The sequence below is a fragment of the Typopeltis vanoorti genome, chromosome 11, assembly GCF_054136105.1.
Source record: "Typopeltis vanoorti isolate ZY-2024b chromosome 11, IOZ_Tvanoo_1.0, whole genome shotgun sequence".
Classification (NCBI taxonomy): domain Eukaryota; kingdom Metazoa; phylum Arthropoda; class Arachnida; order Uropygi; family Thelyphonidae; genus Typopeltis; species Typopeltis vanoorti.
The window spans coordinates 105667284-105692274 of NC_143559.1; the positions used below are offsets into that span (position 1 = coordinate 105667284).

A 24991-nucleotide genomic window follows, 5' to 3' on the forward strand; every position below is an offset into this window, starting at 1 on the left:
CATCCTTGTCAAAAATCTGGTACCATTAAGACTCTGGTACTGAGCTCACTCTCTGTGTTCTACTGAAGTGTTGCTCAGGAAATAAATTACATCTGGTCCACCTTCCTTGATAATGGCTTTAACAAATCTATATGCCAACAAAGTTGTTAATAACTATATGGTTTCTTTGTCACTTGTCTGAGAAGAGGTAAGCTATCATGTTACCATTACTTATGTTAAAGGTGTTGCTGAAGGAACAGCAACACCTTTAACATTATATATGGTTAAAAAAAAAATTATTGACTCCTGAATGTGTGGAGAATGATGTTCCTTCTGAGCTGTGCATGCATACTGTAAAAAACGGGAGCACATAAGCCTAGTAGCAGCTCACACAAAATTTTTTTCTTCCAGAAATTTCTAATTTACAATCAACAATTTTTGAAAATACTATAAATGCAAATTACACTGATTTCCTTTGATCAGTTGTCCTTTCATTCTATTAACAAGATTTTTGCTAGATTTTAGTCTCTGTATAATATATATTTCTGTCTTTAGACCATCCTGGAGTCTATCAAATCCCGTGCCCGTGTGGATTATCATATTTTGACCAAACATACATTGGTAGCTATCCATTGTGATGAACACCTAAATTATTGTTAATTCCATGAGCTGAAACTTGCAGAACATGCCATCTCCACCAAGCATCAAATCCTTTAAAGGAAAATTAAGGCCCTTCATAAAATTAATTACCTCATGGGCATGCTTACGCAAAGAAACTTTGCCACACCATCTGAATCTGAACAGAAATGGACTGAAATTATCTCTATTATGAGTAAATAGAACTTCTCTATGCATTCCCTAGGCAATAGTTTTCATTAGTACTCCATCTCTTATTTAAATTTGTACAGTTAGGACCTTAATGTATTTTAGACCATACCACTATCTATCTATCTATATATATAGCTCATGCATTTTCATTATTGAGTCTTCCAGGTTTCTCTTCTACTTGTTTACTTATTTCATATGGAACACAAGGCTGAAAATTCTGTGCTAAATAAAAAAATCTGAACGTAAAGTATTAAATCCATAGCATGCTACTTCTCTAGTTATGGCTTCTATTTCCATTCATCATGTAATTTGTTAATATTAATTCATCGCAAATACTACTTCATACAGAAGAATGCTGCAAGGCTGCATAAGACCTTGCATCATTCATCAGAAACTTGAAAAAGAGTCAAACAAATGCAAAAATCACAAAATTAAAAGCAAACTTTCCTTTAATATCAAACTTACAAATATAACAAAACACACATATATGTAATACTTTTATTTTGTCAATTTTAGAATAGCAAATTTATGTTCTTATCAGGTAGCTTGTTTTCTATAAATTTATATTGTATCTGGTTCTTTTGACCAAGTAACAATATATCACAGCACTTGTAGATTTCAATTCTGGCAACTGCAACAAATGATATCATTTTGTTTTATAAATTGTTCAGATAACAGAAAATGTACAACCTAGTATATTTTGCTAACTACCTTGAACTGCAAGTAATGCTCTATCAATCAATATCTCTAGGTGTGCATCACCTCCTTTCCTATTAAATTCTTCCAATTTGCTCTAAAAAAATAAAAATAAATAAATAGTAAATTTAATTTAATCAATAGCACTTTATGTGATATCAAAAAAATTAATAATAATACTAAAATAAAAAAAAAAAACTACAAATGGTGAGATAAACCTTGCTTATGGAGCAGCTATGTAGAAACATCCTGCCACATCAATATATTTCACATTATTCTATCTGAATTTTTCTTTGTTTTATAGTGAGTAGAGGAATGGTCAATTCTTTATCAATAATTCCATGTCTTTCAAGAAGGCTAGTATGCACTTTTTGAAAGACATCTTACAGAACTAAAGAAAAAGAAATCTCTTCTCTATGTGTTAGAATGAATGACGAGTAATGTGGCCTCTTAGAAACCTAATTAATAGAATTTACTACAATAAAGAGCCAAAAGGCTTCAGTTCAGCGATGCAAAATTATATAAGTGGATTTTATATCCAGCATTATTTCAAAACAGAATATAAAAACTATGAGTTCATAAAAAATAAGTTGACTAGAGAGTTTATGGAAGTACACTCACTGGCATTCACGAGTTGCCTTAGCACGAACTACTAACCTTTTGGCTCTTTATTTTAGTAAATACTTTTATGCACCGACTGAGAGTTCACTTAAAAAAATACACCTCTCCGATATTTTAAGATTCTAAGATCTTTTCACCCAAATGGCATTATCAATAACAAATGTGTACAGAGGCTCTATGGAAAAACATATTTAAAAGGAATATTTTGAAAATATAGTATGTTCAAGTCTATGATTATAAACAATGATGATTACTTAACTCCTTTCATTTTTTTTAAGACTTTTATCCAATGCAAATAACTGAGATATCAGAAAGAAGTAAAAACTGTTGCATATATTAACCTAATTTTTTCTTTTTTTTTTTTCACTTTACATCCTGATATTTAATTATACAATATGTATTTCTTGATTATAATTGGAAAGCTTGAACATTCAGAAAAATAGTAAATAAATCTTTTAATGCCTTTTGTTTATTTCATTTATTTTATACATTAATCCAATTTTCTTTTATTAACTGAATTCTAAAAGATCAATCCATCTCACATATTTAAAGACTAACTGATATTACTATTCCAAACTCTGACCAATCAAGGAACCAGATTAGTTGATCTTTGGCATAGTAAAGCAAGAGCTTAAAAAAAAAGAAGTTCCTCTAGTTAATGCCTAGAATCTTATTAAACCTATAATGGCCTTTCTTCTAGTGGAAGAAAGCATTATGAAACTACAAATATTGCTACAAGGCTACATAGCAACTATGTGAATATTCTTTGATTTGACATAAAAGAGCTAATTTGTTGCTTCTTTTCACATATTTTGAACTTAATAAAATGGTGGAGAAGGATTGTAGAAGGGATGCTTAATGAAGAACAAGCTGGATTCAGAGGTCAGGATCAAATTTTCACTTTACAACAAATAGTTGAAAAATCGTGGTAATATAACAAAGATCTGATCTAAAGAAGTATGATAGGAAAAATAAAAGTATGATAGTGAGTGTAAACAAAATGAAAGAGCGAGTGCTGTACGGAGATTCTCTAGTAAGAGGTGCAATAGTTGAGAGTTTAACAAAATCATACCAACCTGGTGCAAATGTTAAGGATGTAAGTGAGTCAATTAGAATGCAAAAGCAGCAGGTGAAAGAATTGATAGTAGTAGCAGGTACAAATGATTTGAAAGGAGACAAAATGGCTTTGAGAGAGGATTTGAAGGAATTGCTTGAGGAAGCAAAAGAGAAGAGTGAGAGAGTTAGGATGGTGAGTCTGTTGCCGCGGTATGACAGTGAAGAGTACAGGAGGAGGGGCATAATTGCTAATGACATTATGAGTGAATTATGCAGGAGTGGTGTGGAATTTGTGGATGTGTCGAGTGAGTTCAATGGGCGAAAGGATTTATATAAGATGGATGGTTTACATTTGAATGGATATGGTGTATAGAGACTTGACTTGTAAGGTGTTGAATGTAGTGGATGTGCAGAATCAGGGACACTCGAGTTATTAGGGGGGGGGGGCGGGAAGGGGAGTGAATATGCAGACTTTAGGGAGACAGTTGAGTGTATGAATGTGTGTAATATGCCCGAGCTAGTACGAAAGACAACAAATCAGAATGGGATAGTTAGTATAAGGCATCAAAATAAGGATGGGACAAATGGGCTTCTGCAATTCATCTATACTAATGACAGAAGTATTAGGAACAAGAAGGAAGTATTTTTGGCCTTGGTTGGCACTTCCAGGTCACAGGTTATTTGCATTAGTTAAACATGGCTGACAGAAGACGATATAGCTAGTGGGATTGAATGTGATGGGTTTGGTGTGTTCAGGAGTGACAGGGAGAATAAAATGGGGGAAGGAGTGTTACTGATGATAGCTGATGAGCTATCATCAGTAACCAAGGAGAATAGAAGTGGAACTGCAGGATAGAGAAAAGAGCACATTTGAGGCCATTTGGTGTGAAACTAGCAGAACAAAATATACAGTTGAGTGCTGCTATAGACCAGGTGATGGAAAACATGGTGGAGATAGTATGCATAACCAAATAGAAGAAATGAGTGGAAGGAGGGTAATTATTATGGGAAATTTCAACTATGGTAACATTGATCGGAAGGAGGAGAGGATACATGGGAGGAAGGAATTGGATTTTATGCGGTTATTAAGGGATAACTATCTGTAACAGCATGTAATGGAAAATACTAGGAGTTTGAGAGTGCTTGACCTGGTAATAGCATCTGAGAATTTGACTGTAATGAATATGACGATGTTGCCAACTACTGGTGAGAGTGATCATAAGGTCTTGACCTGGGAGGTGGCTAAAGGTGTGGAATTTTCGATTAAGACAGGGTACATGTGGAATTATCAGGCTGGTAAGTATGACAAGCTTAGGAGTTTGATTAGTTCAGTGCCACGGCATATAAAACTGCAAGAGCTAGATGTTGATAGTGCATGGGAGGCAGTTAAGAAGTGTTTGCAGAAGGCAATGGCTGACTGTATACCTAGAGTCTGAATAATAAATCAAGTAGGGATTAAATGGATGAATAACATCATTAAGCTTGACCTGCAAAAAAAGAAACAACTATGAAGGGAATTTAAGGAGAAAGGTGACCTGCAGGCACATGAACAGTATAAAGCGCAGGCCAGAAGGGTAACGAGTGTGGTAAAAAAGCAAAAACGGATTATGAAAGAACATTAGCCATGCAGGCTAAAGAGAATCCCAAACAGTTTTTTCGACATGTTGCAAGTAAAAGAAAAAACGTATATGGCAGAATGATTTTAAAGAATGCCGATGTTAGAGAGGCAACCGAATCAGTTGATATAGTTGAATTACTGAACGAGCACTTTGCAAGAGTATATCATCCAGGTGGTGACATTGCAGGAAGGAATGAACCAATAGATTATACAGGAACTGTGGTGAATGAAGTGGAGGTGAATAGTCTATCACAAAACCTAAATGTCAATACTTCTGTGGGATTGGATGGGATACCAGCTCGTGTCGTACGTAAAGCAGCTAAAGAATTGTCAGTGCCCTTGACCATTTTGTTTAATTTGAGTCTCGGGTCTGGGTTAGTCCTGAGGGGTTGGAAAGAAGAGAAAATAGTTCCACTGCATAAAGGAGGTTCCAAGACTGCTGTTGTAAATTACCAACCGATTAGCATTTCAGGAATCATTGTCAAGGTCTTAGAGAAATTAGTCAAGAAAAGAATACAGGATTGGATAGATGAAAATGGGATATTGTATGGAGGACAACATGATTTTGTGACGGGTAGATCATGCCTCAGTAACTTGCTCACGTTTTATAACACAGTGATGGCTGAAGTGGGTATGGGTAATGGGTTTACAGTGATTCTACTGGACCTTGCTAAGGCCTTTGACAGGAGACCACATGGAATTCTAATCAGCAAACTGCAGCATTTTGGGATGGATATAGGGTTGGTGAGATGGATAGGAGGGTGGTTGATGGAGAGATATCAGAGAGTGGTTTATTCAGGAGTAGAGTCCAAAAGACGGCCTGTGACTAGTGGTGTACTGCAGGGTTCTGTTCATGGACCACTACTTTTCAATTTGTTCATTAACGATATAGGAAAGGATATAAGAGGAAGTGTTCACTTGTTTGCTGATGATGCAAAGTTGGGTAGAGCAATAGTGAGTGCACAGGATGTCAAAATTTTGCAGGATGATTTGGAGGACTGGGCTAAAGAGAATGGATGTCAATTTAATGTGGAAAAATGTAAGGTTATGCATTTTGGGGTGAAAAGATTAGCAGCAGTATATCACATTGGTGGGACTGTACTCTAGGAGATTGATAAGGCCAGGGATTTGGGAGTGTTGGTGGATAGGGAATTGAAGTTTAGGGGTCACATTGCAAAAATGGCTAAATCCGCTCATCAAATTAATTGATTGCTGAAAAATACTTTAACAAGCTGAGACAAACAAGTTATTGTTCCTCTGGGGCCTTGATAAGACCCCATCTAGACTACTGTGCCCAGATATGAGTGCCAGGGTTTTTTCTTGATGGGGAGGAGGTGGAGAGGATCCACAGACGAGTGACCAAGATGATAGCAGGTCTGTGGAATGAACCTTATGAGAACAGGTTGAAGATTTGTGGGTTGCAGAAATTGGTTGATAGGCAGAAAAGGGGTGATATGATTAAGACATTCAAATTACTGAAGGGTTTCTATAAGATTAATTCAGAAGATATTTTTGAGAATAGGACTGGTCGGGGAGGACCAGGGGCCATACATCAAAGCTGGACAAGAATGTGGTTAGTAAGGGTGTTGGAGCTAGGTTTTTTTTACTTGGAGAGTGGTGAATGAGTTCAAGGCGAGGTATGATAGATATTGTGTGAATGTCGAATAGTTGTTCTTGACATGATGTTAGGGCTTCCCTCGACGAGTCAGTCGACTCCCTGGAGTTGCCTGTAATAATAATAATAATCTGTATTTAAGTTTTGTAGACCTGCAAAAGGCATATGACAAGGTGCCAAGAGAAAAGCTATTCAAAATGCTACAGTTGTATGGTGTCAATGTTAAGCAATACTTAGTCTTTATTTGAGTTGTAAATCAGCAGTTAAATGGTTCGGTGTTAAATCTGGGGTCAGACAAGGATGTACATTATCCCCTCTCTTATTCATTATCTGTATGGATCACATTATAAAGGAAAGCAGTATTACTCCCCTAACCGGCCATGACTTCTATAGACATCGAGATAAATCTGGATACAAAGCTCTAAAATCCATTGAATAACATTGATAAGAAGTGCAATTTGGTGTCACTAGTTCATCCACGTTGGCAGGTAGGGAGGTTAAACCTGATATCAAAATTGGAGATATTAATCTCACCTCTTTACTTTATGCAGATGATGCGATAATTTTAAATAAATCCAGTACAAGTCTGCAAGGTTTCCTGACTAAATTGAATAACTGTTGTAAAAATTTGGTATGATATCATCAATAACAAGACAAAGACAATGAAAATAGGCAGAAACATTGAAAATATCAACTGCATTGTGAATGGAGAACATAGAACAAGTAAAACATTCCAGCTACTTAGGACAATTTTTAGCGAATATGGTAAATTAAATATGGAATAGACAACAAAATCAGCAAAGCTGGTATGGTGGGAAGTCAATTGAATAAAAGAGAAATTAGTCGGAACACTAAATTAGCTGTATACAAGACAGTGTTCAAACTAGTTTTAATTTATGAATCTGAGATCTGGGTCAGAAGTAAAACACTTGACCAAAGACTAGAGACCGCAGATATGAGAGTCCTGAGAAAGATTATAGGCGTGAACAGATGGTAGGAATGGCAATATCATATTAAAAACAAGGATATTAGGAAAGAACTTGACATTGTCAGCATCCAGGAATGCGTTAGCAGAGCTAATCTCAGGTGGTATGGTCACTTAAGCAGAATGGGAGAGGAAAGATTGGCAAAACAAGTGGTTTCTGCCAGGTAAAAGACCTAGAGTAAGACCAAGATATAGGTGGATTGATACAGTAAAAAGTGCCTTAGAAGACAGAAATATAAGACCTGATAATATTAGTCTTGACAGGTAACAGACTGATTTGGAGGAAACTTGTAAATAGGAATTTAGTAATGGTGTAAATTTCTCATGTAGTACTATCATATCCTGTACACCCCTTGAGGGTATATATCAAGAATATGATGAAGAGGAGGAGGAGCTATTCATACTGCACCATTACACAAAGTAATAAATAAGCAGTATAAAAATGGTGTAAAATTCAGTATATAAAAATGGTGTAAAATTCAGTATATAAAAAAAATGTAAAAGGAGTATAGAAACAAATGTAAACAAACAAACAAAAAAAAAAGAATATGAAAATAAGTATTGAAAAATTCATAAAAAATATTAATAAAAAATAGGTGTTAAAAGCTTATATACTGGTTACCCGTCTTGTTACTTGATATATAACGAAAAAAGCATTTTTGGATTTCCCTTGGCCTGCTTGCTTATTTTTCTTTCATAATTTTTCTCACCCTCCTTGTTTGCACTTTGTGAGTATGCCGATCACTGTTTTCTTTATATTCTTTCCACAATGTTTTCTTTTCTTTTTTTCTCTCTTTTTTTTTTTTTTGCAGCTCCTGCTTTATATCTCTACTCATCCACTTAACCTCCACTTGGAAACAACCAAGTGGGGATTAAGTGGATAGACAGGAAGAACTGTTCACATCTGCCTTGGTGAACATAAAAAATACATCTGGCACTATTGTCATGGCAAGTACGGTCTAGCAGACCATGTCTTGGATACCATTTCACACAGGATAGATTGGAAGAAAACAAAAGTGAACATAGAAGTCATTAAAAGTCAGAGAGAATGTTTTTGGAATCAACAGATCTAAAACATACTCCAAACCTCAACAAGTATGGCTGCATAAATTACAAAAAATCTAGGAAACAGTCATTTTAAGATCTAATTAATATTTTTCTCTCTCTTTTTCCAACATAGATGGCACGTAATTAAAACTTCAGTACCTTGTGTTGTCCATTACAATTATTTAAAACTAGTCCCAATGTTATACCAAACCGTTGTTGTTTTACATACTGTGACAAACTGTTTTTGTGCTCTGATGATCATGGATATAATACCAGCAAAATATCAGCAAATAAGTTAATAAATATTATTTTCTTATCATTCTGTGTTGTCATCAATACCACTGAAAATAAATAACGTACTGTGAACACATGTCTTTGAACGTGTTTGTGGCTAAGTAGTATTGTATCGATATTGTAGGAACTGTAGCCATTGATCAAGAAAGTATGGCACAGATATTTGAGTTCTGTGGACAGAACTGTATCATTAGAACAAATGGCTCTGGCTCTGTGTGTAAGTGTTTTTAAAATGCCATACCGTTGGGCTGGATGATGATGTGATTGTTTACATAGAATCTTCCTGTGTGTGTGTGTTAGCTTTATGTGTAAATGGGAAAAGATACTGATCCATCTGAAAGATGGGTGTGTCAAGAAAATTGTAAATAAAACAACAACACATTTGTGACTTAAAAATAAAACTTTTAGTGGGCCCATTTCTATATGAGCTGGAGAACAATCAAGTTTGTTCCAGTTTTGAATGAATAAATCCTATATGGACTAATGACTGATAAACGTCAAGGATTTCCTCTTGGTTTTCTATTCCTAACTCCCAATTTCTGTTTGACCTTCATACATATTGGAAATAAGAAAACGTCACAATTCCTCCTGTCATTCTCATCTCTCTCTCTCTCTCTCTTAAACAGCTGATACTAATCACATTCACATATTCTTGGATATACTGTACTAGAATGTCTGCTTTGGTACACTACTGGAACAGTGGTGTACCGAATACTTGAAACAGTGACAATGTACTGTGTGGAATTTTTTCTCAACTATTATGTATAAGACTATTACACTTTTTTTTTTTTTTTTTTTTTTTTTTATATATATAATGTTCATCAAGTAGCTTTATTTTATTGTCCTACATGTTTCGCCAATGTTTCTATCGGCATCTTCAGGGAATACAAAATTAGTAAGCTATATGAAGGTAACAGACTAGGTTATAACTGATGGTTCTAATTCATACAAAAAATCAGTATTGAACGAGGCAATGCGTGTGTGTCTCGGGAACGTGATTTATTCGTTATGGCTCATGATGTAATTGTCATGAAAGTTCATTTCTTTGATGTTTAATGATCTGATTAAAGCTTTCCAAATTTCTGGTAAGGTTAGACCTTGATTCTTGTTTAGGTTTTCAGTTTTACGGGCGACTGTAGCTGCTTCCTTGAAGGTTCTTGAATGGTAGTTATCTTCTATATAGGGCATAAGGCTCTTATCCCACTCAATGTGATGGTTAGTAGAGGCAAAGTGGCAAGAAAGGCCCGAAATGTCTTGTCTGACATATCCTATGTGTTCTTTCTTTCTCTTTAATGTGGTATTAGTTATGTAGGTCAGACCTCTAGAAGCTTTGAAACGAGAAAGAAGGAACACACAGGATATGTCAGAAACAACAGACAAGACATTTCAGGCCTTTCTTGCCACTTTGCCTCTACTAACCTCACATTGAGTGGGATAAGAGCCTTATGCCCTATATAGAAGATAACTACCATTCAAGAACCTTCAAGGAAGCAGCTACAGTCGCCCATAAAACTGAAAAACCTAAACAAGAATCAAGGTCTAACCTTACCAGAAATTTGGAAAGCTTTAATCAGATCATTAAACATCAAAGAAATGAACTTTCATGACAATTACATCATGAGCCATAACGAATAAATCACATTCCCGAGACACGCGCATTGCCTCGTTCAATACTAATTTTTTGTATGAATTAGAACCATCAGTTATAACCCAGTCTGTTACCTTCATATAGCTTACTAATTTTGTATTCCCTGAAAATGCCGATAGAAACATCGGCGAAACATGTAGGACGATAAAATAAAGCTACTTGACGAACATTATATAAAAGAAGTGTAATAGTCTTATAGTGACAATGTACTTTTTCATAATTTTGTCACAAAACAAGCAAAATTCATAAAGTTTCTAAACTAATTTAATTATTTCCATAATGTAAGTACAAAGGAATTTCTTGTAATTGACAATTTTGACTAACTACTTGACGAACATTATATAAAAAAAGTGTAATAGTCTTATAGTGACAATGTACTTTTTCATAATTTTGTCACAAAACAAGCAAAATTCATAAAGTTTCTAAACTAATTTAATTATTTCCATAATGTAAGTACAAAGGAATTTCTTGTAATTGACAATTTTCCATGACATTTGTTTGGATACAAACAGCACCAATGCCTCATAAAAATATAATTAAAAAATTAAGCTTGCATTTTAATTTAAATAAATTTCTTTTATAGCAAGATTTCAGGAGAGAAAAAAGATTTAAAAAAAAAGTCTTACTCACAACACACACACACACACACACAAAAAAAAAAAAAAAAAAACGTTTAAATAACAATATCATATTTTAATAAACTCGTAAGTTTGAATTCAATTGTTAGCTCTCTGGTCAATCTCCGCACGTTTATAGTTTCTGTATTAGGCTTTGAAATGATATTGGATTTAATATCCACTTAATTTAGATAATTTTTGCATTGCCGAAGTGAAGCCTTTTGGCTCTTTATTTTAGTAAATACTTTTCGCACCAACCAAGAGTCCACTTACGAAAAATACACTTTGCCAACACTTAGAGTTCCTTAGCAAAGAGAGCTTTTGCTCTCTAGATTTCTGCCTAGTCTCTGACGAAAACCACTGAGTTTGAAACAGCTGTCAGACTAGTGGAACCTTATAATGAACCAATAGAAGGCAACATATGGACGCTTTTAGCGGCCGTGCTTTCCTATTAAGTTCGGCGAGCGTAACTCGTAGTAGCCATTGTATTCCCGTTAGCTCTCTGGTCAATCTCCGCACGAAACTTTTATAGTTTCTGTATTCGGCTTTGAAATGATGTTGGATTTAATATCCACTTAATTTAGATAGTTTTTTTTATTATTTATAGGAAGTCAGCATGTTCAAATACCTGGGATTTATTATTAATGTGAAAAATAAAGTTTTGGATTGTCTAAAATCTGAAAGGATGGATCTATCTCCACAGGAACAAAGTTGAAGATTCTGGACATAGCTGCTTATCCAACAGCAACTTACTGATGTCAGACTTGGATCCTCAAGAATTCTGATAGGAAAAGGATAGCTGCATTTGAGATGTGATGTTACAGAAAGATGTTGAGGATATCATATACTGAAAGGTGGACAAATGGATGGGAGCTAGAAAGGATTGGTAGAAATTTAAGGTTCCTTAAGGATACTGATAGAAGAAAGTTGAACTACCTTGGACACATTGAAAGAATGGAAGGAGGACTTCTCAGAAATTGAAGGTAAAGTTCCTGGTAAAAAAGAGAAAGGGGTCTATCATCAATGAGATGGATGGATGGTGTATTTGCAGTGGCTGATCTTCAGAGAGAGAGAGTTAAAGCCTCTAGAAAAGCATACAATAGGACTACCCGGCAAGGACTGGTGTGGCACATCACCAAGCAACTAGGTGAATAGACATTATCTGATGATGTCCAATGGATGGATGGAGGTGGGATATATGAATTTCAACACTGATATCCTAAATGTAAGTATCCAGTTATATCACATTTTCTAAGTATTAATTACACAAAACCTCCTGCATATACATCTTGTAATAGCAACTTTAAGTTAACAAAATTTAAGGAATGAACTTAGTTTAATAACAAGGTCACCACCTACAATCAACTCTTACTATAGCATACTGATAGGGACCAAAGGAATACTTTGTTAAAGTGGACAGGTTGCTATAGTGAATTTTGGCCAGGATTTTTGAAGAGTGTGTGGTTTCTATAAAATAGTGTTTTCAATAGCAAGAGTTGATGATGTATTATTTTTTTTCTCTTCTCCTAATGAGATGAAAATTAAGACTTATTATAGTTTCCAATTTATTTTCACTTCATATTGATAACAAAGAGTTCTATTATGATTGAGCAGCATTTCTAGTGTTATGGACTATCATGATCTGTTTTTATTTTTAATGATCCCTTAAGATTATAATAAGCATCCAATATAGCTAAGCTTCTTTTTTTTAAAGAAGTTTCATGTAATCTTGTGTATCACAGGTTTTTACTGCACTTAAAACTATGAAATAGCTGTACTACATAATTAATTTTCTTAAACTTTCATGTGTTACACAAAACCACTAACCTGAATATGTGCAATATCATTCTCTATACAGCCTGCATTGGAAACTACATATAGATAGTCACTTGTTTTGGTTACAATGAGGTCATCTATGATTCCTCCTTTCTCATTGGTGTAAAGAGTAAGTGTTCCCTGATTATCTTTTAATCCTATAATTGAAAACTAATGTAACAAAGAATTTATTCTCAAGTCTTCAGTACTCTAACAAGCTACTGCTTGTCTTATGCTAGTTTATAAAGTAGTATCAAATACTGCAGGTTAGTCATAATACTAATTACTAAAATAGTTTAGGCTGCATCTTGAGTAGGTAGGAATGAAGATTATGATGCTAAAAAGAAGATGCTCAACTTCTACGTATTGAATCCATATTCATTATTAATAATGCAAAACCTCCAACAGATAACATTTCTTCAGCTGAACGACAGGCTATAAAAGCCTAAAAAACATCAGAGATATAATTATATTACTGGAGTTCCTAAAATCCACAAGGAAAACATTCCTCTTTGTCCAATTGTGGAAGGTATTGATTCTCCAACTTACAAACTTTCTAAACATCTTGCTAAATATCTCAAATGTTTTTCTAACAAGTCTTCGTCTTTCATCAACAACACCACCATGGACTTTGTATCACACATTAAGGATATAACTATCAACGAGAATGACATTGTAGCTAGTTTTGACATAGTTTCCTTATTTACAAATGTCCCTATGGAAGAAGTACTGATATTACTAAAAGACAAATTATCCAAAAAAAAAGTTTCTTTACTGACCCATTGCATTAAGTATGGTTACTTTCGATATCAAGACACCATCTACAAACAAAACCAAGGTCTAGCGATGGGCAATCCTTTCTGTCCCTATTCTTGCAAACATTTATTTAGAGGATTTTGAAGCAAAAGCTATATCATCCTTCTCATTTAAACCTAAACTTTGGAAATGTTATGTGGATGACATTTTTATTATTTGGAGCCACGGCCACAATTCTCTCATGGATTTTCTGGATCATCTCAATAATCAACATCCTAATATAAAATTCACAGCTGAACTTGAATATGACAATTCCCTACCTTTCCTGGATATAAAACTGTCCCGCTGCTCTGGAAAATTTAGAATTTCAATGTATAGAAAACCTACACACACTAATAGATATCTTCATAGTCAGTCCCATCATTTTCCTCCACAAAAAATTTGAAACTATTTCTACCCTAGGATATTGAGCACGCTCTCTTCTAAATGACCCGGATGAACTACAAAAAGAAATTAATTACCTCTCATATGTCTTTAGACAAAATGGATATTCTGATAGAACCGGTAAAAAATTCCTTCTAGATCCTCCTAGCCACCGCACTGAAGAAATAACCAATATTAAGGATAATATCTCTATCCCATACATCAGTTCAGTACCCAAAAATTAGCTAGTTCTTAAGAAATACAACATCAGGACTATTTACTACACTTCCAAAAATCTGCTCTCTAGTAAGCCATCTGAAGCCTCATCATCATAATCTGAAATATCCTGGCATGTACAAGATATGGTGTGACTGTAATATCCCTTATTTTGGTCAAACAAATAAATCTATTGAATTACATACAGAGGAGCATAGGAGAGACATCCCTTACAAAAGAACATACGGCAATGCCTTGTCTAGTCATGTTCTTTTCTCGAACAATCCGGATGATGAACAGCAGGGTCATTCAGTCTGCTGGGATAGATCCAAAACATCTTTCGTTGCCATGATGAGTTTGAAAGAAAAATTGTGGAGTCCAGAGAAATATTCTCGGTTTCAGTCATTCAATTCTCTTTATACAAATGAATCAAAACAACTGAGTCAATGTTCCTCAACACACATATACATACATACATTTTAATAAAAAGATTTAATGACTAAAACCGAGAATAATAGTAAGGCTTTATTGAAATAAAAACACAACTAGTTTCGGCTTTTGACAGCCTTCTTCAGGTGTCTTCTGAGAATAGGAAACAGTAATAAAAACACTGAAGTTTAAAACTGTAAAGCACAGGAAAATGCACTACATAATTGACATGAAAAAACATATTTACATTTTAGTCATTCTTACAAACGTGGCATTGTTTGTCGAGTGCGTGCTTGCAGACTCTCGCGAACGCCAACACCGAACAACAGCAGAGTGGCTATCAGGGATGTTGTAGCTCAAATTGGTATTTAAATGTTCACAATTAAGGACGATTTCTACGGACTCCACAATTTTTCTTTCAAACTCATCATGGCAATGAAAGATGTTTTCGGATCTATCCCAGCAGACTGAATGACCCTGGTGTTCATCATCAGGATTGTTCGAGAAAAGAACATGACAAGGCACTGGCATGTGTTCTTTTGTAAGAGATGTCTCTCTTGTGTTTCTCCATTCGTAATTCAATAGATTTATTTGTTTGACCAAAATAAGGGATATGAACACCAGGGTCATTTGGTTGATTGGGTTTGGCACAAAGGCCTAATTAAGTAAGTTTCCATCATACAGCTTATTTTCTAATTTTTATTTATGAATTGCCATTTTTCTCTGTCTGGATGCTCATTACATGTGACAGTGGATGAATCTTTATCCTCCAACTTTGCATTTAATGCTGGTGTTCCAGAAGTCTCTGTTCTACCTATTCTCTTCCTTCTATATATATCTATAATCTTCTCCAATTAATTGCAATACAGTTTTTACTGATGAGTGTGCACACTGCACTTTTTGGCATTTGACATGACATGTACTATACAAATCGCTAAAACTTTAAGAATATCAATTTCTACAAGCCTAAATTCTGATCTTTAAGCCACTCACTCACTCTTCAATGGAGTTCTAATAACTTTGTTAATTTCAATTCTAATAAAAAAAGAACTGCAAAAAAGAACCAGTTTTACTTTTCACAACACCCAAATCTCTCTATGAATAAATATATTACAAATATCATCTCCAATATCACCTTTACACAGTAGCCAAAAAATGAATTTTTTTTTCATTTGCTCAAGGCATTACTTATCTCTGAATAGATGTTAACTTAATACAAATTAGAAATCTATCCTTCATTTCGGTAAATTACGCAAACCACAACCATGCTAGGAATGATTAATTTCCCCGACATTTTGACCTTCGTATTAAGGTCATCATCTGAAGCACACACACACACCCATATATATACACACAAAGACAAGCTATATTACATTTCAAGCAGTATGCCAAAGTGACAGTGATTTGATCAACTGTTATTCTACTGGCCTGACCTCTGGTGAGAAAAAAAACTACATTAAAGGTATATCCTATTTATAACATCATCAGAGAAAAAATTCTTATAAATACTTTCAATACAGCAAAATTGGTGACCTAATCAATAATTTAACAAGTGTTTGTTATATTCAAGCTGAGATTCTAGATTATTATAATTCTAATTATAATTAACTCTTATTTTTGGCCACTAGAGGGATTCGTAGACGTTTGTGTTTGTCGAAATCTCCTGATAAGATAAGTGTTATTTTAAGTTATCATTGATAAATTTACTTAAATATTACGTAGTTTTGTTTGCCTTGCGTATCTTAGTGCATCTGTTTGTGTGTTTTTGGTGTTTCATTTTATAATTTGATAAAATACGTTGAGTATGGCTCCTGTATGAAGGAAAATGGCGGACAGTAATGATGGTTCGCCATCTTTATTCAATAACGGTAATATAAAGGAGATGATTCAGTGTACTATCTGCAAAATGTATGCTTTACGGAGTGCGGTCGGAGTATGGTTAGATGATAATAAAGGAGTGAATGTGTGTAGAAAATGTAAGGAGAATGAGGAATTAAAGTGTATTTCAGGTAGTGAGTGTGATATTTTTGTCAAACTTCAGAATGAAGAAAACAGTGACATGACAAGAAATGGTGAGGTTGTACCAGAGAACTGTGAGGGCGAGAATGTAGACAGTGTGAATGATGGTATTAATTCAGAGCAAATAAATGTTTTTACAGAGAATAAAAAAGATGAGATAGATGCAACGAGTGAGATCGCGTTATTGAGCGGAGCGATACAAATGGCAAAGCGGCAGCTAGAGCGTATGAACAAAAGTCGACTGAGTTTACCAGCCAATAATAAAAAGTATGATAGGAAAAATAAGCGTATGAGTGTGAACGTAAACAAAATGAAGGAGAGAGTGCTGTATGGAGACTCGTTAGTACGAGGTGTGTTAGTAGAGGATTTGACAAAATCGTACCAACCTGGTGCGACCGTAAAGGATGTAACTGAGTCTATTAGAGAGCAAAAGGAAAGGGTGAAAGAAATGATTGTTGTGGCAGGTACGAATGATTTGAAAGGAGATAAAATTGAAATGATAGAAGACCTGAATGAATTGTTTGAGGTAGCAAAAGAAAAGAGTGAGAGAGTTAGGATGATTAGTCTTTTGCCGCTGTATGACAGCGAAATGTTTAAAAGGAGAGCTATAATTGCAAATGACTTTATGTGTGAGTTATGTATGACGAGTGGTGTGGAATTTGTGAACGTGTTGAGTGAGTTCGATGGGCGAAAGGATCTATAGAAGATGGATGGCTTGCATTTGAATGGTTACGGTGTAAGAAGACTTGAGAAAGTGTTGCTGAATGTGGCGGATGTGAAAAATCAGGGAAACTAGATTTATTAAGGGGGGGGGGGGAGTAGATAAACAGACCTTAGGGAGGCAGTTGAATGTATGAATGAGTATAATATACCTGCGCAAATAAGGACAACAAATCGGAATGGGATAGTTAATATAAGGCATCAAGGTAGGGATGGGACTAATGGGGGTTTTAAATTCATGTACACTAATGCTAGGAGTATTAGGAACAAGAAGGAAGAGTTTTTGACCATGGTTGGCACTTCCAGACCACAGGTTATTGGCATTAGTGAATCATGGCTAACTGTAGATGATATAGCTAGTGGGATTGAATGTGATTGTATAGTGTGTTCAGGAATGACAGGGAGAATAAAATGGGGGGAGGAGTATTGTTGATGATAGCTGATGAGCTGCAGCCAAGGAGAATAGAAGTTGAATTGCAGGATAGAGAAAAGAGCACATTTGAGGCTGTTTGATGTGAGATTGTGGCAAGCAGAACAAAATATACAATTGGGTGCTGCTATAGACCAGGTGATGGAAAACATGGTGGAGACAGTATGCACAAGCAAACAGAAGATATGAGTGGAAGGAGGGTAATTATTATGGGAGATTTCAACTATGGTCGTATTGATTGGAGTGAGGAGAGGACACACGGGAGGAAGGAATTGGATTTTATGCAGTTATTAAGGGATAACTATCTGCGACAGCATGTAATGGAAAATACTAGGGGTCAGAGAGTGCTTGACCTAGTAATTACATCTGAGGATTTGGCTGTAACAAATATGACCACATTGCCACCAATTGGTGAGAGTGATCATCGGGTCTTGACTTGGGAGGTGGCTAAAGGTGTGGAATTTTCAATTAAGACAGGGTACATGTGGAATTATCGGGCTGGAAAGTATGACAAGCTTAGGAGTTTGATTAGTTCAGTGCCATGGCATGTACAACTGCAAGGACTAGAAGTTGATAGTGCATGGGAGGCAGTTAAGAAGTGTTTGCATGAAGCAATGGCTGACTGTATACCTAGAGTCCAAATAATAAATCAAGTAGGGGTTAAATGGATGAATAACATCATTAAGCTTCAGCTGCAAAAAAAGAAACAACTATGAAGGGAATTTAAGGAGAAAAGTGACCGGCAGGCACATGAACGGTATAAAGCACAGGCCAGAAGTTTAAGAAAAGCAAAAAAAGGATTATGAAAGAACATTGGCCATGCAGGCTAAAGAAAATCCTAAACAGTTTTTTCGATATTGCAAGTAAAATGAAAAATGTATATGGCAGAATGATTTTAAAGAATGCCGATGGTAGGGAGGTAACTGAATCAGTTGATATAGTTGAGATACTGAGTGAGCACTTTGCAAGAATATATACATTGCAGAAATGAATGAACCAGTAGATTATACGGGAATTGTGAATGAAGTGGATGTGAGTAGTCTATTGCATAACCTAAATGTCAATACTTCTGTGGGATTGGATGGGATACCAGCTCGTGTCGTACTTAAAGCAGCTAAAGAATTGTCAGTGCCCTTGACCATTTTGTTTAATTTGAGTCTCGGGTCTGGGTTAGTCCCGTGGGGGTGGAAAGAAGGGAAAATAGTTCCACTGCATAAAGGTGGTTCCAAGACTGCTGTTGTAAATTACTGACCGATTAGCATTTCAGGAATTGTTGTCAAGGTCTTAGAGAAATTAGTCAAGAAAAGAATACAGGATTGGATAGATGAAAATGGGATATTGTATGGGGGACAACATGATTTTGTGAAGGGTAGATCATGCCTCAGTAACTTGCTCACGCTTTATAAGACAGTGACGGCTGAAGTGGGTATGGGTAATGGGTTTACAGTGATTCTACTGGACCTTGCAAAGGCCTTTGACAGGATACCACATGGAACATTAATCAGTAAACTGGAGCAGATGGGGATGGATATAGGGTTGGTGAGATGGATAGGAGGGTGGTTGATGGAAAGATACCAGAGAGTGGTTTATTCAGGAGTTGAGTCTAAAAGACGGCTTGTGACTAGTGGTGTGCCGCAGGGCTCCGTTCTTGGACCACTACTTTTCAAGTTGTTCATCAATGATATAGGAAAGGATCCGAGAAGAAGTGTTCACTTGTTTGCTGATGATGCAAAGTTGGGTAGAGCAATTATGAGTGCACAGGATGTCAAAATTTTACAGGATGATTTGGATAGTTTGGAGGACTGGGCTAGAAAAAATGGATGTCAATTTAATGTGGCAAAGTGTAAGGTTATGCATTTTGGGGTGAAAAGAATAGCAGCAGTATATCACATTGGTGGAACCGTACTCCAGGAGATTGATGAGGCCAGGGATTTGGGAGTGTTGGTGGATAGGGAATTGAAGTTTAGGGGGCACATTGCAAAAGTGGCTAAATCAGCTTATCAAATCACTTGGTTTCTGAAAAATACTTTAACATGCAGAGACAAACAAGTTATTGTTGCTCTGTATCGAGCCTTGATAAGACCCAGTTTGGACTACTGTGCCCAGTTATGGGCGCCAGGGTTTCTTCGTGATGGGGAGGAAGTGGAGAGGATCTAGAGACGAGTGACCAAGATGATAGCAGGTCTGTGGAATGAACCGTATGAGAATAGGTTGAAGATTTGTGGGTTGCAAAAATTGGTCGATAGGCAGAAAAGGGGTGATATGATTGAGACATTCAAATTACTGAAGGGTTACTATAAGATTAATCCAGAAGATATTTTTGAAAATAGCACTAGTGGTGGGAGGACTAGGGGCCATGCATGGAAGCTGGGCAAGAATGTGGTTAACAAGGGTGTTAGAGCTAGGTTTTTTACTTGGAGAGTGATGAATGGGTGGAATAAGCTGCCAGTCTGTGGTGGGTGCTACGACTGTGAATGAGTTCAAGGCAAGGTATGATAGATACTGTGTGAATGTGGAATAGTTGTTCTTGACATGATGTTAGGGCCTCCCTCGAAATCTGTCGACTCCTTGGAGTTGACCGGAATAATAATAATAACTCTTAGACCAAAAGGTAATACGTGGGTAGAATATGTACCATCCACATTCTTGGGATTTTTTAGACTACCATTAATATTGTGGTGGTTGATGAGAATTCGCAGCAGGTCTCTTTAAATTTACGCTCATACAATGCCTTGATGTGATGTAAACAACAGGTAAATTATTTCCAGTCAATTCTATGTAGAGTATTCAAGGCATAATGGAAAGGCTAGATTTACGATAGTTATTAAATTTAATGTGCTCTTATTTAATAAATTTAATTAATTCTTAAAAATAATGTTTAAAATTAAATTAAATTATAATTAGAACTGTAATAATCCAGCATCTTAGCTTTTAATATAACAAACACTTATGTTAAATTATTGATTAGGTCACCAATTTTGCTGTATTAAAACAACAAGATGTTGCTCAATTACTTGCTGAATATATAACTGATTGTAGACTGCAAAGAAACAGTCCAGAATTAGAAGTACCTTTCATAATGCTATGATGAACTGGAGAGAAGAATTGTAACATCTAGAGAAATCGTCCTCAATTCAGTACATTTCAACACTAACCTCAACTAGAATCTTTCAGACTGTCATTGTGCTGCTATCCAAATTTGGCATTCACAAGACCTCAAAAAGTGCATGTGCACGCCCAACAATGAAGAGATACACAGAATGTCTTCCAATGTCAACATTTTAATGTTTAGTGTTTTCTCTCTCACAATGTATGTTGTTATTTCCCTCATGTTATGCACCTGAAGGAGTCGTCTAAGAAGATGAAACTAGTTGTGCAGTTTATTTAAAATAAAAAAGTGTTTCTATGTTTAATCTTGCAGCTTATAGTCATTTAATCTGTTTCAAAAATATGTCTCTCAGCCAAGTCAGTCATATCATATATATATGTGTGTGTGTGTGTGTGGGTAGAATATAAGATAATATATATTATCTTATATTATATAAGGACCAAAGAACATAAATTCTTTGTTCCGTTTAATTTTTCATTTAATACATTATAAAAAATTACGGAGACAACTACTGTGTTACAGCAAAACTTTAGTTTAATATAAAACAAAATGAACACTCGACGTTTCAATCTTCATATCAAGATTATCATTTACAGCAGGGCTGTCCCAAGCATTGCCCGTGGGCCGCGTGCGGCCCGCATGTAGGTTGATTTTGACGAGTTAAAAAAATAAAATAATTTGAATCGATAATCTCAATGTCGATAATTTTATTTGGTGTTTTTAAATCACTATATACCCATTTGTTTTTCAAATATTAGATGTGTCAAAGAAGCATTCTTACACTGTTTTGTTCCATCTTCGAGCACTCACGAGGAACGTAAGAGAGCAATTAGTGTTGTTCGTTTGTTAAGCTTTTGAGGTTGTGTTGTTACTGCTCACCAAATTACTAGATATGCATTATGATACAGCCCTCAGATAATCTTTTTTCCTAATGCGGTCCTCGGATTGCCTACGGTTGGATAGCCCTGATCTAGAGCATGTATATATATACACAGCTGCACTACAATCTACATGGTTTGCTAAAGTTACTGATCAACCTTTACAACAATTATTGGCCTGATCTCTGGTGAAAAAAAACCCAAAAAAAAAAAAAAAAACCTTTAGTACATCAAAGCTAGAGTCCTATTATTATCTATTAGGTTACAAAATTAAATTGGGCTAGAGAGCAACATGTTTATATATACAGTCATACCTTGACTTACGTCCGTTCGAGTTATGTCCTCTCGAAGATAAGTCCATGATCCCATAAGGCAGGGCTGTGCAACCTTAGGTAATCTGAGGACCGTTACAAAAAAAATTATTTGAGGGCCGCATCACAATGCGTATCTAGTAATTTGGTAAACAACCCCGAAAACTGAACAAACGAACAACACTAATTGCACACTCACATTTCCCGTGAGCATCCGGAGCATGCGTGATGGAACAAAATAGCGTAAGACGCTTCTTTGACACATCTAATATTTGAAAAACACATGGGTATATAGTGATGTACACCAAATAAAATTATCAAAATCGAGATTATCGATTAGTGATAGAATTAAAATATCTAATACAAATTCAATTCAAATTATTTTATTTTTTCGCTCATGAAAATCAAAACCCACAAGTGGGCTGCATAAAATCACACGACAGTCCGCATGCAGTGCTTTGGACAGCCCTGCCATAAGGGAATAAATAACATTTTCGCTATACTTTCGAACAAGATGCCAGCGAGCATAAGGTAAAGCATGCACGGTGGCAACAGCACTTTCAGTGACAACCTCCTTAAGCAGTCGGCACGTGTCTTCAAGGTTCCTCTATTGATTTTGTGTTTGAGAAATGGGTTATTGGTGTATTTAACGTTAAATATTTTGCGATGTTTTGCGCAATATGGCCACCAACAAGGAAATTAACGCACCAAGAAGGAAGCATAGGATTCAACTAAAATTTTATTGGTGTAATGATACAGGTGAGTGATGCACATGATGGCAAAAACAGAGCTGAAGGACAATTACAAAGGGATCTGTGGTACACAATCCGGTCATCATCAATAGCGCGTTGCATTGCAATACGGTCCAGCATGGTGGCGAACAGACGCTTGATGTTGTCCTGCGGCAGACTGGCCCACACGTGTTGGACACTGTGCTCCCAATCCCGGATATTGTGGCATAGTGGGAGCTGCCGTTTCACCTGCTCCCAAACAAGCTCGATAGGAGACAAGTCCAGGGAGCGGGCAGGCCATGGAAGTGTCTGTACACGATGTAGGCAGGCCTGGGCAACCCGAGCCGTGTGCAAACAGGCATTATCCTGCTGGTATAGCGCTCCTGGTATCCCGGCCAGGAATGGGAGAACATGGGGCCGTAGGATGTCGTCCACATACCGCTGCCCCCATCAATGTGCCATGTACCACTATGACGGGTGATCGGCTATCGTAGGCTATGGCTCCCCAGACCATAATGCCTGCTGTGTGGGGAGGTGTGGCGCTCGATAGCGAGGTCATCATGTTGGAGGCTTAATGGATTTTTTACAACACTCAAAAAGAATTAAAATAGAATTTAATACTTCCTATATTTCGTCCTAGTCACTAGGACATCAACGGGGATTACAAAAACAATTAATGTAACATAAACACAAATAACAAACAATACTAAGCCCAAGCACGTGGGTGACACTAAAGTCCTATCTAGGTAGAGCGGCCTCTAAGGGCAGTAGTAGGTGGCCTGGAATGTAAGGTGGGAACTCTGGTGATGAGTGTTTCCCAAATCTTCGGAATCTTAATGCAACCGTATTTATTGAGGTTTGGTTTCTGAGAGCTGCTGCTGCTGCTGCTTCTAAGAAAAGTCTCTCTTTCTTGAATTTGCTGTGGTGGAGCATGGTGGTTTTCTTCCATGATACCCTGTGGGTAGTGTCCAAAACATGGTCAGCCAAGCCTGAATGGCCATAGTTGTGTTTGAAGATGTAAGACTTGTGTTCCTCTAGACGGATGGATGCTGATCTGCCTGTCTGTCCAAAGTACGCCAGCTTACAGGAACAGGGTACTTTGTAAACTCCAGGCAGAGAGAGAGGAGGGAGCTGATCTTTCGTAGAACGGATAAGGGTAGCAAGTTTGCGGTGGGGCTTATATGCTGTGTGTAGGTTGTACTGTTTTAGTATCTTGGCTATTTTTTCGGATGTGCCACGGATGTAGGGTATGGTGATGGCATTTTTAAAATCTTGTTGACGAGAAGGACGGGGAATGGGGGAGGAGTTGATTATTTTTTTGATACTGTGATCGCTGTAGCCATTGGAAAGGAAAGTGCTGTGTATGTGGTTAAGCTCAGCAGTGAGGGCGGTTCCACTGGAACAAAGATTGTGGGCTCTCTTGGTAAGAGTTTTAATAATGCCATATTGTTGAGAGGGGTGGTGGTGGGAGAGTTTGTGAATGTATCTGCCTGTGTGTGTGGGTTTTCTGTATACGGTGAAGGTAAGTGTATCATTAGGCAGGCGTGTGACTAAGGTGTCTAGGAAGAGTAAACAATTGTTCTTTTCCTTTTCCATAGTGAACTGGATTCTTGGATGTAGACTATTGAGATGACTGAGGAAGGAGTCTAACGTGTCTGGGCCATGAGGCCAAATAAAGAACACATCATCTATATATCTTAGCCAGATAGAAGGTTTGAGTGGAGCTGAGTCTATGGCCTGTTTTTCGAAATCTTCCATATAGAAATTGGCAAGGGGGGTGAGAGGGGGGAACCCATGGCAGTTCCCTCTATCTGCTTGTAGATTTTGTTGTTCCAAGAGAAATACCCAGAGTTAATGGCAAAGGAAAAGAGATCTAAGATGTCAGAGGGAAAAACGTTTTCTAAGAGAGATAAGGTGTCAATTAAGGGAATATTGGTAAACAAAGAGGAGATATCAAAGCTTACCAATATGTCTGTCTTATTCAAGGTTAAATTTTCTGTGAGGGCTTTAAAGTGGGTCAAGTTTTTTATATAGGAAGGGGACCTTCCGGTGAGGGGGATCAGAGAGTTGGCCAGCTGTTTAGATAGTCTATAGCAAGGTGCATTGGTGGCATCTACTATAAACCTGAGTGGGGAATTGGGTTTGTGGAT

General features: G+C 36.4%; 1 protein-coding gene across 1 annotated transcript in view; it reads right to left on the reverse strand.

Annotated features, from left to right (window-relative positions):
- The window catches only part of LOC150101906 (aminomethyltransferase, mitochondrial), a 77741-nt gene that overhangs the window by 39463 nt on the left and 13287 nt on the right, over positions 1-24991 (reverse strand). Inside the window, exons 3-4 of the mRNA XM_090400955.1 lie at positions 12832-12977; positions 1519-1600 (exon numbers count right to left, since the gene is read on the reverse strand). Coding sequence (XP_090257081.1) covers positions 1519-1600; positions 12832-12977 — 228 coding nt within the window. The remainder of the gene's footprint in view (positions 1-1518; positions 1601-12831; positions 12978-24991) is intronic.